At 35.8% G+C, this 15,786-nt stretch overlaps 1 protein-coding gene across 2 annotated transcripts in view; it reads left to right on the top strand.

Annotated features, from left to right (window-relative positions):
• Positions 1-15,786, top strand: part of METTL15 (methyltransferase 15, mitochondrial 12S rRNA N4-cytidine) — a 191,742-nt gene that overhangs the window by 69,525 nt on the left and 106,431 nt on the right. For both annotated transcript variants that reach the window (XM_087433064.1, XM_004418549.3), the window contains exon 3: positions 14,670-14,806. In XM_087433064.1, the coding sequence (XP_087289190.1) occupies positions 14,670-14,806 (137 nt within the window). The remainder of the gene's footprint in view (positions 1-14,669; positions 14,807-15,786) is intronic.

The raw sequence follows: 15,786 nt of genomic DNA, 5'->3' as shown, positions 1-15,786 counted from the left end.
ATAAGGCTCATATTTGGCATTTAAGTACCTTTGTAACTCTGGAATACTTATATTACTTTAGGTTATTGCTTCAAGTACTCCAAGCATACTTTTTGGAAGTGAAGGGAGGTGTCATAATTGAGGGAGGAACAGGAGGCACACAAAACAGGTTTCATGAACTGGTCAAGAATAGGGACCATGAGCCAGGCTTTTGAGATTCCCAGTGCAATCAGACTCAACAGGTAGTAGATTTGTTATAGTGAAACTTTCAAGCTTTTAATTAGTTTTTATGGGCAATAATTAATTTTGACTGTCTGGCTTAATTTTCTGGTTTTTGATCTATGGTGTTTTGAAAGATAATATTCCTAAACACATTTGAGATAGAATTAGATGTCATGCCATTGTTGTCACCATCAAATGTTTAATGGCAAAAATAATATTTGTGTAGTGATCTAGAGTATAAAAGCATTTTCATATGAATTATCTCTTTATTCCACACAACAGTATTAATACTCACCTTTATTAAATGACTTTTCCAAGGTCATGTAGAGTGGAGACCCTTTTCTAAACAAACTCCCTTTGCTAACTCCATTTTCAGTATTCTTAAGTGCATCCATGTGGTTCTCCAGCACTGTATTAGGACTCTATTGAATTAGTTGTGTGGAGAATTATACCTTATACCACTATGCGTGGTAAGAACATCTGAAAAGGAAGCCAATATCGAATCTAAGATCAAACCAAATAAAATTATTAACACTAATTCTGGTTATTGTCAATGAATTTTGATAACACTATACAAATTAAACAAGATCTTCATATAATACCAATCTAAAATTTATTTAAACAGCTTTTCCTGACAGATAATATTTTCTTTATAGACTTGCTCTCTTCTTTTTTCTTTAAGTAAGCCATCTATTTGTTCATCTACTCTTAACAGATGTTCGTGACCTGTCACGTGCATGGCATTGCTGGAAGTCTACATCTGAAGTTTCTGTTTTGTTCTTATGGTTACAGTCATTTAGGCAGTACTTGTAGCAGTCAGGGTTCTCCAGAAAAACAGAACCAGTAGGATATATACATACATAATTAAGAGGTTTATTTTAAGGAATTGGCTCATACGTCTGTAGGGGCTGGCAAGTCTGAAATCTGGAGGGCAGGCTGTCAGGCTGGAACCTCATGCAGGGGTCGATGCTGAGGTCTTTTTTTTTTTTTTTTTGTGAGGAAGATTAGCCCTGAGATACCATCTGTTGCCAAGACTCCTCTTTTTTTACTGAGGAAGACTGGCCCTGGGCTCACATCCGTGCCCGTCTTCCTCTACTTTATATGGGATGCCACCACAGCATGGCTTGATAAGCACTGTGTAGTTCCAGGCCCGGGATCTGAACCTGCGAACCGCTGGCCGCCAAAACGAAGTGCGCGCACTTAACCGGGCCGGCCCTGGTCCTTTATTCTTTTGAAAAGAAAATTTGTTCAATTACCAATATATTTGTATTCATTTACTTGTGTATACATTCAACAGACATGGATTCAGCTCTAGGTGACAGGTACTGTTCCAGGTATCAGAGATACAAAAGTGTACTACCCCTCCTAGAGCTTGCCTTCTAGTGATGGGACACAGACAATAGACATCATCAAAAAGAAAGACTTAAGGTAGATTATGTTAGCTTAGATAAGTGCTATGGAGAAGAAGTACATCAAGGAAGCAGGGTGTAAAGAGCCATTTACAACACTGATTAGTGTTGGTGGTGAGAAAAGGGTTACAGTTGAAATAGGTTTATCAGGGACAACCTTGCTAAGAAGATCGTCTTTAAGCAAAGACTTAAAAGAGAAGACAGAGCAAGTGCTCCATCCTTGAATATCTGGGCTGCGATGGGGTAGGCAGATGGTACACTAAGTGCAAAGGCTTTGTGACAGGAGTGTGTTTGAGGAACAGCAAGAAGTTTCCGGTAATTGGCATAGAGTGATCCAGGAGTAGAGGAGTAGAAGATAAAATCAGACAAGCTGGAGGAGGTGTGCTGGACAAAATTTGAAGGGCTTTGTGAAATGGGAATCCATCAGAAAGTTTTGAGCAGAAAAGTGACATGATCTGATATTTGTGCTACTCAAAAACAAATTATAGGAAACTAGAGGAGGTTTTGTTAAGAGCATAGACTCAAAGGGTTCATGGGTTCAAATGGCTCTGTAGTTTATTAACCAGGCAACCTTAGGTGAGTTACTTCTCTACCTAAAATGGAAGTAAAAATAGCGTCTACCTCATAGAATTGTTATGTAAAGAAACTGTTTGCTTGGCATATAGAATGAATCTAATGAATCTTTGCTATTATTAGCAGTAATAATAAAAGGGTCCATCTATAATATGACCCATTCTCTGCTAGTGATCTTGAATTGATTCATAAAACCTGTTCTTGTCATTGATTTAAATATAAAACTATATTTATAGATTAGAAATGGTCATTAGTACTAAAGAAAAATGCTTATAAATTGATGCCTCAGATTTTGAGAGGATGATGGTGATTCTCTGAAAAACAGATTATCTCCTCTGGTGATACAGCTTTTTTGGTCAGTGCTATCATCATTCTTTCATGCAAATAGGTTTGAAAGTTTTGTGACAGTTTTGACATTTCTTCCAACTTTATTATGTCTAAAATAAGCTTTAGCTCTTATGAGTACTTGTTTATGGGAGCGTTCCTTCTGTCCTTTCTGTGTGTGGGTCCTCCCTCTCCCGTCTGTCGTTGTCCTAGTGCAAGTCCTCTCACTCCGAGGGCTCTTAGCTGTTCTCCTGTTTCTCGTCCGTGGAAGTAGTAGTTATTTTCTTCTGAACACTAACTTTGTGCCAGGATGTATTCTAAGCACTTTATACACATAAATTCATTTAATCCTCATTATTACACTGTGAGGTCAGTGTTTTTTACTCCATTTTGTAACTAAATGAGCAGACTCAGAAAGGTTAAACAACCTAACATTCAACCTGGTCTATTCTATTTCTTATTGCAAATCTTGTATTCTATACAATTAAATCAATTAATGATTCAAGAATAATGTTCCTTTGCCTTTGTTTTAGATTTTTCCTGTGCCCTGGGACGCATTTGTTTCTGTTATTCTTAGCTAGTTATGTTCCAGGTTTGACTTGGGGCCATCTTCTTTGATGAAGGAGACTCTTCAGACCATAACTGCATAGAGTATTATTTGCTCCCGTAAAACGTAGTTTACTCTTTGTTAATACTGCCTTGTAATTATACAATGGCATTTGGTATGTCTGGAATTTTCTTTCTTGTTATTTAATCGTTTCATAGATATATGTTCCGTCTCTCCAAGTAGACTGAATGCCCGTTAGGAAACCAGGAAACTAGGAGTATATTTTATAATTTCTTGTCTCTCCATATAAAATTTACACTCCAAAAGTCTGTTTTCTCCACGTAGAATTTCTACAATAAGTGCACAATTTTTACTTTACTGTTAAGATAATTAGCTAATTGATTTTAGTATGAATTTTGCTTCCTTTGAGTCAACTGTTCACTTTGAAAGTTGTATAATGTCTTCCTGGTGGGAAGACTCCAAAATATGATAAGTAGTGTGATAAAATTGTAAAGGGCAATAATAAAAATCTTTAAAGGTATTAATATCTGAAAAATAAAAGTAATAATAATATTTACTTTTTTAAAATATGTTTTTAAATAGTGTGTATTTAAAGTATCATCTACTAGGCTGTATTTTCTTTTCAATTTGGCCTGAATTAAAAGGTAATTCAAAGGTGTTTTCTTAGTTTTAAGACATATGGCAAATCAGACTAATTATGAAATTGTCTTATTTCAGGTATATTATTGGTGGTTTTTATTGCATTTGAAATTTCTACCTCTAGAAATGTTACATTATTGAGCGGCTCCTTTTAAAGACAGTGTGCCAACTGAAGGTTCTGTTAGTGTTTCTCCAAATTCAGAAGCCATGAAATGTTTTTTGTACACTACATTACCTTTGTATTTAGTATAAATTATTATGGAATTTAGGCCTTTTGTGAATAATTATTTTCTTAATTATAATGCATTTTATTAATCATACTATTTATATAGCACTATACCATTTTCAAATCTCCTTTGTACATATTGTCTTATTTGCATATCCCAGGAACCCTGTGATGCAGACTAGGATGGTGTATTTTTCTCCATTTACACATGAGGAAATTGAGGTGCAGAGACGTTAAATAACTTGCCCAAATTTTATGGCAATTAAGTAATAGATTCTGGACCAGAAACCAGATTTTTTTTTTTTGGTGAGGAAGATTAGCCCTGAGCTAACATCTGTTGCCAGTCCTCCTCTTTTTGCTGAGGAGGATTGGCCCTGGGCTAACATCCATGCCCATCTTCCTCTGCTTTATATGTGGGACGCTGCCAGAGCATGGCTTGATAAGTGGTGCATGGGTCCGCGCCTGGAATCTGAACCTGCGAACCCCGGGCCGCTGAAGCAGAGTGCACAAACCTAACCACTACGCCACCAGGCCAGCCCCAAGAAACCGATATTTTGACTTTTGGTCTCTTTGTTTTACACCCTGATATCTCATTTATATCTTATTTTTCAATTCACATAATACTTAAAAGTCACAAAGGCATTTTGTTCTAAAAGTATTTAGATATTTTATTGAACCTGCTTCTAATTATTTTTCAATTATTTTAAAGACACTTTCTTAATTATTTTCTCTCTTAATAACCTATGAAACTCTTTCTCCTTAAATTTTACTTTCTAACATCTATTCCACATAAGGATTTTATGATGGTGTATTGTACCCTATTCTGAGTCTGAAACTTGTCCAACTTTGAGTCATATGTTTAATCAAGTTAAAGAATATGGAAGTTCCTACTCACCTGCCCTTGTATACGTGCATGCACGTGCATACAAGTGTCTGCAAATATATATACACACATATATACACAGTGGATTGGACACCATACTTATATATGTTGGTCTGCTTTGATTTGTGTAAAATTAATGTTATTTGGAGGCCAAATAATAGAAAATCTTACCATCATTGGTTTTATTTTAATGCTGATAAGAATTTAATATTAGAACCATATTGAAACTGCCATCAGTAAAATGACTTGTGCCCCCTCCACAAAAAAATTTGAAAGGAGCCTTTGCTGGACACATTGATTAAAGAGCTTAGTATTGCATTATTTTCACATTATTTTTTCAAGTACAATAAACAATCTATATATTTAATATCTTTAATAATTCTTAGAAGAAAATACCTATCTATCATTCTCAGTTGTGTAATGTTCATGGGAAAATATGTCCAGAATATGTTATAAGAACTGATGGTGTAGATAAAAACTATTTTTCTTATTGAAAAAGATGCTGACAGATTGATTGTCTTGGCCAGAGACCTGTGTGAAATTAAGTTTACTGAGAGCACCCATGCCATATTATTTTTGGCTATTTGTGTTAATTCGTCTGTTGTATCTACAAGCAAATCAAGTGGCAGTCTCTTGTACGTGGCTGGGACTTAAGATTGAAATTCATCCTGTGTTACAGATAAGAGTAAAAGCTACTCATCACCATGAAGGATGAATATGACTCCAATTCTTTAATATAATTAAGAACATTTATAAACTTTATAAAGAGGAGAATAAAGTTTTGTTATGACAAGTAAAGATTTCTTTTGTGAATAGGATGGAATTTATCCTACAAGATGAAATGTTTGCAGATTTAGGCAGAATGAGTCACCATAGTAACACCAATACTTGTGATAAAATGGGAAAAGATAAATTTCTTGTAATGCATTGATTGTTTTGTTTGTGGTATAACTTTTATATTCTTTTGAGACTTTTTTTTCCTTTTACATAAGCCCATGTAATAGTTACAAATGAAACAAAATAAACAGGTAGCAGACAGATACTCAACAGAGCTTGACAAGACCATAATAAATCAAGGGGTTTGGTAGCAAAAATGTTTGTTCAGAATGTTAGCTGTCTATAAAGTTGGTGGCCTTCTATGTTCACAGTTCTATGTTCTAATTTATTTCAGGTCTACAAATGCATCAGTGTGACGAATGTGTACCTGTCAACAGATTAGACAGAAAAGATAAGTAAAGTCTGAGAGAGGTCAGTGCTAGTCTTGAGTGATTCAGCACGCAATGGTAGAACAATAGCTTGCCTTAGCAATTATAAACATTTCAGTGACATTATACTACAGATAACTCTCTCTAGTGATTTTTTTCAGTCAGAATCTCCATCATATCATATCATGTATCATATCATATCACATCATATCATATTGTGTCCACATAACTAGCTCATCTCTCTTAACATTTGCCTCACTAATTACATCGAAGGGGCTCCCCTCTGTTGCCTTTGGTAAATGTGTGCCAGGTACGCTGTGATAGGGGCATAATATTCCCAAAGGCTGCATAATATAACAAAATTGATTTATTTAGTGTTTTTTTTAAATGTATCAATGTTTTTTATTAGGATGAGCTTTTAAAAATATAATTAGAACTTAATGTTCTTTAAGCATTTTTGGAAACCAAACTTCTTGCTCCCACTATGGATTAATGCTGTTGTAATTGACCCTATTACATTTGTGGATTTCAAATTTTTTTTTATTATTATTCTCTTCAAAATCTCTGCTCAGCAGTGCCCCTCACTTCACTGTTTCAAGTTTACTACAGAGTTATTCCATTCCCACATGAAATTCTTAAACATATTTGTTCTCCCTATCAGGCTGCCTGTATCTTCTCATACTTTCCATTTTCTCTCTTTCGAGTAAGAAGTTGTCCATTGGCCTTTCTAACATAACTGGGAGGTGTCAGGGGATGGAGGTGCAGTATGGAAGGGAGGAAAGAGAATTGCTTATCTTATTTCTGCCTCTATCTCAAATGGTACCACCAATTCATGTTTTCCTAAGTAAATGGCTCCAATATACTAATCTGTAAAATGGGATTATTTTGTCTACCATACAGCCTGTTGTAAGAATTAAATTAGATCATGTTTTTAAAGTGTGTGGCATAGTGAGTGCTGGCATATAATAAATGCATAATAAACAATGTCTGTTCTCTTAGTTACCCAGATGGTATACTTTGTGATCATTTCTTATTTCTGTCACTTCTCCACTCAGCACATCAAATTAGTCTATTCTCCCTCTATAAAAAGGCAAAGTAGTTAGTAGTACAGGTTCAGGAGACAGAATTGTTTTTGAAATCTGTCTCCACCATTCATTAGCTGTGTCTCAGACAATTTACCTAACTCTCTCTAAACCTCCTGTTTCTCCTCGTAAAATAGTAATACTAATATTAGTAACTTGCCTCAGAGTGTGGTTTTGAGAATCACATTCAATTACCTGTGTGTGTGTGTGTGTTTATGCCTATGTATAAAATGAATGACTAATGCAGATAAAATGTTTAACATTGTGTTTGGCATAAAATGAGCATTTACTACCTGTACTGTGCATTGTTATTGTTGTTAGAGTACTCTCCATCCTGTCGCCAGTGCAGGCTCTTGTGTCTTCTTCCCTGCATCCTCCACACTGGGTCACCATTATGCTCTCACACCCTCCCATCCATCTAATACTGTTGTCAGTTAAATTATTCTTTCTTTTTTTTGTACTGAAAAAAAAGAAAGTCCTCAAAGCTGTTCATTATCTAGCAAACATAATGTACATTACTTGCCCTGGCCTTTTAGGACTGCCACAATTTCACTTCACACTGCTTCTCCAGCATTATTTCCTAGTTGGTCTATCTCACAGGGCCACTATGAGGATTAAGACAGGGAACATATCACAACAAATAACACAGTCTCTGGCACATACATGAAAGTTGTTGATTTCTCCCTGTTTGTCTTTTCTCCTTTGCACCCTCTTCTTTTAATAAATCTTGGATTCCAGGCAAACTGGTTCTCTCTATACATGACATATTCTTTCTAATGTCTATGCCTTTGCTAAGATTTAATTCTCTGTTTTTATTTATTTATTCAGCAGGTATTTATTGATTATATTCTGTGTGTCATGTATTGTTTGGCACCGGGGCACAAATGTTCAGAGCATCTCCCAGAGGCGTAGTCTAGAAAGAAAGAACAGTGTGTTAGAGATACTAAGACCTCCATGCTGAAAACTACATAAGAACAGGGGCCTTGTCTATTTTGTTCTACTGTTGTATTTCCAACTCTTAGAATAGAGCTATGGACATATTAGGATTTCATAATTGTTTGAGAAGAAAATTTGAGAGAGATGGAACAAGGCAAAAAGGGAGAGAAGGCATGAGACAGCTTGGCATGTTTGATAATTGCACGTACTTCTGTATGACTAGAACACGTTGTAAAATTCATGTCTGAGAGTCGTGAGAGATGATGTTGGAAAGAAATGCAGAGGCCAGAATATGAAGAATATTATCCATCATGCCCAGAAGTTTGGACTCTATCGTTTAGCTTTGGAGAGCCTGTGAGGGGGTTTAAATAGGAATGTCACATGCTACAATTTTATTTTAGAGAGGATATCCTGTTAACAGTGTAGCAAGAAGAGTTAGAAGTGAGATTAGAGGCATGGATATGAGTTGTGAGCCTACTGCAATAGTAAAGCAAAGATATATGGGAGCCTGAATTAAAAATGGGAGTGGAAAGATTTGAGACATGTTTATATGGTAAAATCAGCAGGTCTTGGTAACTAATTAGACTTGAAGAGTATGAAAGAGTGAGAAGAAAGGGTGAGCTCTTGAGTTCTGCCCAGCTTTCAAGGCCCAGCTGAATTGTAACCTACTCCAATTTCATCCATCTTACTACTGATTAAAATAAATAACTGTTTTTTACACCTTGTAAAATGTTATATATGCCTTTCTTCTTCTATTGTGGATTTCTTTTTACTAGTAGTTTATTTGCGTGCATTTCTGAATTCCCTCACCAAACTGGAAGGCCCATAACTCAGTGTCTTTGTATTACCTCCTATGGCCTTATCTCTGCTGAATGTTCAGTAAATATACAGATTATTAATTAATGCCATACATTTTAATTTAATTACCTCCTGGAAAAAAACTCAGAAAGTTAAATACATGCCTGACACATTTCAGTATTTCAAAATGAAACTAGTTGCAAATAGGTGAAGTTTAACTAAAATTCTTTCAAAAGCACTTTAATTCTAAAAATTCAAAATTAGTAATTGCCAGAAAAGGAAATATTCATAGGAAGAAATTTTAAAGTGAAACCAGGCCATATTGTTTCCGAATTCAGATGAGAACTTACTATTAAAAATCTTGCACAGATTGGAAATGACTAATCAACCTTAGGAAAATGAAATTGGAAGATCTGCCCTAGTACTGTTGATGGCTAAAAATGTTTTTATGTCCAATTTTAACAATGTTGTTCCAGTGTGAAAATTTCAATGATTAGAACTGTTGGATTGGGAAAAAAATCATTTAATTATCTAATCTATGCAGGATGATCTTGGGCAAATCTCTTGATTTCTGTCAATCTCCCCCTTCAGAGAACAGCCTTAGTTGACTCTTAAAGAATATCACATTTGAGAGGTGTAAAAGTGTAGTGCTAGGTAAGCTCTAGAAAGAGGGAGCAGTGTATAATAATGGAATTAAACTTGGATTATTTCTATGGGTCCTTCTAGCTCTAACCACCTGTGAGTCTATGATTTTAAGTGTTTTAATTTTTTATTTTTAATTTCAAGATTAATTTGAAAACTGAAATCTGTCAAAAAGTCAGTCTTCACCAGTTGCTGTTACACATAATGGGCAAACATTTATACCAGGCCACAAATACAACATAATTGTCTTTGGAATTTAATTCAACAGTTTTATCTTCATAAAGTCTTAAAAAAAAATTAGAATGGTAGAACAGGGATTGTTTCTAACTGTGTTGGAGGCTTAAGGTGCAAAGTTCCCTCATATATATATCTTCATATTAAGAAAAAAATACTTTTTCAAAGAACAATTATTTTTATTTCAGTGTGATTATGTAATTTCAATGGGGAGTATTATGAAATGAAGTGGAGAGAGTCCAGGATCTGGGTTTTAGAATTGGCTTTGCCCTCAACTAGCTACCGGCTACCCTCTTCGGGCCTTTGTCTCCTCATAAGTAAAATGAGGCGGTGGGATAAATAGTCTGTTTTGTCCCTCTGAACTCAGGAATTCTGTGTCTGTACCCCATCTATAGCAGATCCACAGCTGTAGCTCAATGGTTCATGTGCGACTTATCATCATGAAAAGTAGAACCTAATCATTTCTGTGATATTTAGAAGACCATGGGGATAAAATGTCATTTAGTTGTATTTGATTAAAAGAGCTAACCGAAAGGAAGAAATGTTCATTTTCTCATTTCAAATGTAAACTGATCAGCAAATAAAATCATGGTGCTATAGAGTTATATAATACTGTTAATTACAGATCATTATTAATGTTCTGAAAAAGTTCTGTTCATTAGTGAATCAATTTGCAATATTAGGAATACATTGATGTTAAATGACTCCTAAGTTGGACATCTTGTGACTATCATATGTGGTCCTGTGGTAATGAGTCTTATTTCTTGAAGAGTATTTCTGAATTCATATTCACAAATGAATGTTGCCATCTTTATCATAGTTACCTTGGGAGGCTGGGCTCTTTTTTCATATCACATCACTAGATACTGTATATACAAAGCACCTACTACTGTGCACTCATGCTACCATATTAAATTGGAGACAAAGTTGAAAAATTGTAGTTATAAATCCTCTCCCTCAAATGCTAGTTTATTTTTTTTTCTTTAAATCACCTTCATTTTGATTCTAAGCCCCAATCTCCCTGTGCTGAGAAGCCATCAATCTCAGTCATCCTCCTGATCCCACACACCATCCAGAGCTGTGCAGAGGCCCTGCATCCTATTGCTTACCTATGCCATACTTAGTTTCCCCTGAGAGGCCTTTTGTTCTAACCTGTGGAGACCATCTAGGACCAAAGGTTCTGCTGCTTCTGTGCCATGAGGGGCAATCTCTGGTAGCACTGGGAACCCCATGATTGAGGGTCCATCCTCCCTCAGTTCATCATCCAGCCACCTGTTCTGAGATCTTATCACCTGTCAGTCATTTCATTGGTCCTGCACCTTCCTGGAATTTGTCCATCTTTTTCCATCTCTCTTCTACTCAATTTCAGAGAAATCTTTCTGTCTTTTCCTTAAAGACACTACCTACCCAGGATAACTAGCATTCTGTCTTTCTGAGCTTTTTTTTTTTACTAAAAGATAGAAAAGTGGTTGTCTTCAAAAGATAGGAAAGAGAAAGTTTTTTCTTTCTGCCATGTAAAAATCCTCAAGGCATGTACATTCTAAATCTCTAAATACCTAGGCACCTGCTTGAAAGAGGAGAAGGGGAAGAAAGAGAGAGAGAGGGAAAGAGAGAAGCACATATATCTCAGGAATTACCCTGTTGCACAAAGATAAAGAAAGACATGGTTTTCAAGAGCCTAAATTCAAGTGGGAATGAGTGATCTATAAAAAAACTAAACTTTTCTCACATAATTTTTGTAAAGCCATCCCTGCCATGATTCCTTCTTATGACATCCACTTTTTTTCTTACTGCTTTCTTTCGCTTCCTCCCTCCCTTCTCTCTTTCTTTGTTTCAGAAAGAGCACAGAATTTAGAGTTGGTGAGGCTTGGTTTAGAGTTCTCTTTCCCTCACTTACTAGTAATATGATCTTAATTAAATCACATTATCTCTCTGCACCTGAGTTTTCTTTTTGTAGAAATGGGGATAATGCCACTTGTCCATACTCCCTTACAGGGCTTTTGTTAGATCAAGTAGGAAAACATTAATGCTCAGTAAACCGTGAAGCAGTGTGCAAATATAGGCTTTATCGATTTAATGTAGAGGCAGAGTGGTATGTGAAGGAACACAGGGTTTAGAGCCAGATATACCTGTTTTCAATTCCTGCATTTGCCACTTACTAGCTTAGTGTGATCTTATATGTATAGGTTAAAAAAAAATTGTATCAGGTAATTTTAAAGAAAGAGGTCCATATATGTTTGGAGCATAAGATATATGTTTGAATATATGTATGAACGAGACCCGTGGAAGGATTATTTTGAAACGTTCAGATTTATTTGTTCTTGTGCTTTTGTTAAGCAAAAGTATTGTCCAGACTCCTTATTTTATTATCAACTTGTACAAATTAAAAAATACGGTCTTAGGCCACCCCGTGGCGCAAAGGTTAAGTGAACGCTCCCTGCTGCCGCAGCCTGGGGTTCGCATGTTCGGATCCCGGGTGCGGACCAATGCACTGCTTGTCAAGCCATGCTGTGGCGGCATCCCATATCAAGTAGAGGAAGACGGGCACAGATGTTAGTTCACGGCCAATCTTCCTCAGCAAAAAAAAGAGCAGGATTGGCATTGATGTTAGCTCAGGGCTGATCTTCCTCACACACACAATGTATATATATATATATGGTCTTATGTCAATTTAATGACCCAGGAGAAGGGAAAACCTAGTTGGCTCTCTTTTCAGTTGTGATGCTGGGTGACTCATGAGGCCCAGATGTCAGTATTATATTTGATGAGAAATGTATATTAGAATTTTAAAAATGAAAGCTGATGGCTCCAATCACTTATTAACCCGGGACATATGATGAATTTCGCTTCTAATTTCATAAATCCCATTTGTCTCCCACTTTTTGCTTTGTGTTACACTTGACTGGTAATAATAGATCATTTTTTTTCATATGGAAACTTCCTTGATTGTCAGTACATTTCCAAGGGCGTAATCATGATATATTAAAAAATAATCATGTAAATTATAATCATCATCTCACATTTTCCAGAATATTTTTAATGATGAGGATTTTTCTTTTTGAATATTGATTGGGACTTCCGTGGCTTAGGATAAGGTAATCATATGCAAATTATTTTGATATACTCTTAGTTTAAATCCAGGGTTATAGCAAGACTTGATATTGGGTGTAACAAGAAAGTGGTTTATGGTTTTGCCTGGGAAAAGTTCTTTGTTTAAATTATGCTAAACCTCTATCAATTTTCAAACTGAGGTAAGGTATGGTGGAAGATTTTTACCTACTCATTGATGCATAAAATAAGTATACAGGCTGAGGAAGGAAATTGCTCAGTGTTGAGATTTAAGTATTTACTCCTAACAACTATCCAAAGAATAAGAAGACTCTAAGTGTTTGTTTTAAAGTTACTGTTTAAAATGGTGAAAAATAGGTGTAGCCATGCCTTTTGTGCTGACAGAAATAGGTGCAAGGTTAAGTTATACTAGCACATGTACGTTCAAAAGCAGTGCTTGTACATTTTTACAACATTTACATCTCTCTTATGTTTTACATCCCTCCTCTTCTCAGTTTGATCAGAAGATTTCCTCCATATTATTCTTTGAATAGCAGGCCAACTTTTCTGAGGACTTGATCAGAGGACAGGACTCAGCATGGTAGCTGGTAGCAAGAAATCAAAGCATAATTGTGCCCTGTTTCTGGCCACTCTCCCTGAAATAAGTTGTAGCATTCCGGGCAGGGCAATGTTCAAATCCATTATAGGAATTTCCCTTCTTGTTCAATGTACACATGAACTTTTTTTAAAAGTTGTATGTTTAAATATTTTTAATAGTCTGGCTATAATGTGTGTTATTTTTCAGACTATTCAGTATTATCGGAATAATTGTTTTTATTTTCATACCAGTGAAGCTAATTGAAAGCGCATATTAACTAAGAGCATAACTTTGAGGGGATGTGCTGAGGGTGTCTTGATTTCCAAATCTGCCAGTCAATTAATTTGTTCACACATATGTTTCTTATGGTTCTGGTCTGGTTTCTTGCCCAACTGTGACCTGACTATTTTCTTTATAGTGTGGCCAACTAAAATAGCAAAGAAGTACATTCATGTCCAGTTAACTTTATTGTGTATCTAGAATGATCCAAGCATTTAAAGATTTGCACTGCTGTACATTGTATCCTGTTGTCCTGGCAAAATTATTACTGGCAAATCTTTCACTCTCAAAAGTGTCTTGGTTTAGATGAGAAATTATATCTCACCTTACCAATTAGGTAGATATTGGTCTAGACCTTATTTTTCTTTTTAAACTCTGGAGAAATCTAAAGACACTGGAATTTTAAGTGACTTTCCCAAAGATAAATAGCTACTTAGTGGCAAAACTAGAATTTACCACAGGTGTTTTGACTTAATCCTTGGGCTTTTTCCAGGTCAGATTTGTTAATTTGTCAGTTTTCCAAGTTAGATTTTTAAAGATTTATCTTGTGATTATTTATTGCCAGATATATTCCCTCTCTCTTTCTCTCTCTCTCTCTCTCTCTGTATTCTTGACTATCTTTATGTTTAATATAAAGCATTTAGAGAAATTGAGAAAAATGAGCCACACTAATTGTAAGCTATCTCCAAATGATGAGAAATTGTTGGAAATATCATTACCAGCCAGGTGCTGGAAAGCATTGAAAAGCTAGCAACACAATGCTGCGGCCAGTTTGACCTCATGGAGAGAAATGTGAATTTGTCTTGACCTGGCCAGGCTGTGCCAGAGATTATCATTTTACTGATGCTCTGACCACTTCTTTTGCACTGATCAGTCATAACTGATCCAGATCTCATTTGTAACAAATTGAATTCTAGGCAAAACAATTATAATTGTTTTTCTATTTTGCTATCAGCTCTGAAAATCATTATGTGCTTCTAGAAGTTTTTGTTCATACTAAATGGTAATTTTCTGTGTTGGCTAGATTTTTCTAGATATGACGTTTGGGTCAGGAGGACACACAAGAGCCATTCTACAGAAGGAGTCAAATATTACTTTGTATGCTTTAGACAGAGACCCAACAGCTTATGCACTAGCTGAACAGCTTGCAGAATTGTATCCGTAAGTAATATTCTTGTGTAATTATTTAATTTTGGTGCTGAGTTTTACAGAGCTTTGTTTACCATCTTGGAATTTGTTCTCCCTTGAATGATGTTATACTTCACTCCACAATGTATTTTGTGGAGTGGAATTAATGTAAATGATGTTTTAGTATCACTTAAAATAATGATATTACTGCATTTATCCTTTTTGAATTCATAAGAATGAATACAAAAATGACTTTTGGCTAAAATTTGAGGATATGTTGAAATCTATCCACGAATAATATTTTGACAAATAACCCATAGTTTAAAAAATGATTTTTAAGGAATTTTATAAATTACAATTTCCAAGAATTTAGTGAAAAGTATGTGAGAATTCTGCAGAATTCGTGAGGTCACATACATCAATATAATGCAATTGTTTTCTCTGAATTCTTTTTGAAATTCACAAGTAAATTTAGAGCAATCTATCCCTCTGTCAGAATTAGTGAGCTTTCACTGTAGAACTTTTTTTTTTTTTAAAAGTTTCAGCAAAGCAGATTTCTTTCTTCCTTCCTTCCTTCCTTCCTTCCTTCCTTCCTTCCTTCCTTCCTTCCTTCCTTCCATCAGCCCTGAGCTATCATCCATGCTAATCCTCCTCTTTTTGCTGAGGAAGACCGGCTCTGAGCTAACATCTATTGCCAATCCTCCTCCTTCTTTTTTCCCCCAAAGCCCCAGTAGATAGTTGTGTGTCATAGTTGCACATCCTTCTAGTTGCTGTATGTGGGACGCGGCCTCAGCATGGCCGGACAAGTGGTGCGTCGGTGCGCTCCCGGATCCGAACCCCGGGCCGCCAGTAGCGGAGCACATGCACTTAACTCCTAAGCCACAGGGCAGCCCCACTGTAGAACTTTTTAAAGATATAAAGTATTGTCTTCACGAGTGGTGAAATCATCTTCCTTTAGAGAAAAATTTTGAATTAGTGAGTTACGTTCGTATGCTATGTTGTTTAAAAGCCAT

The sequence above is a fragment of the Ceratotherium simum genome, chromosome 7, assembly GCF_057802395.1.
Source record: "Ceratotherium simum simum isolate JZ-2026a chromosome 7, ASM5780239v1, whole genome shotgun sequence".
Taxonomy (NCBI): Eukaryota; Metazoa; Chordata; class Mammalia; order Perissodactyla; family Rhinocerotidae; genus Ceratotherium; species Ceratotherium simum.
This window is presented reverse-complemented; position numbering and strand designations above follow the sequence as displayed.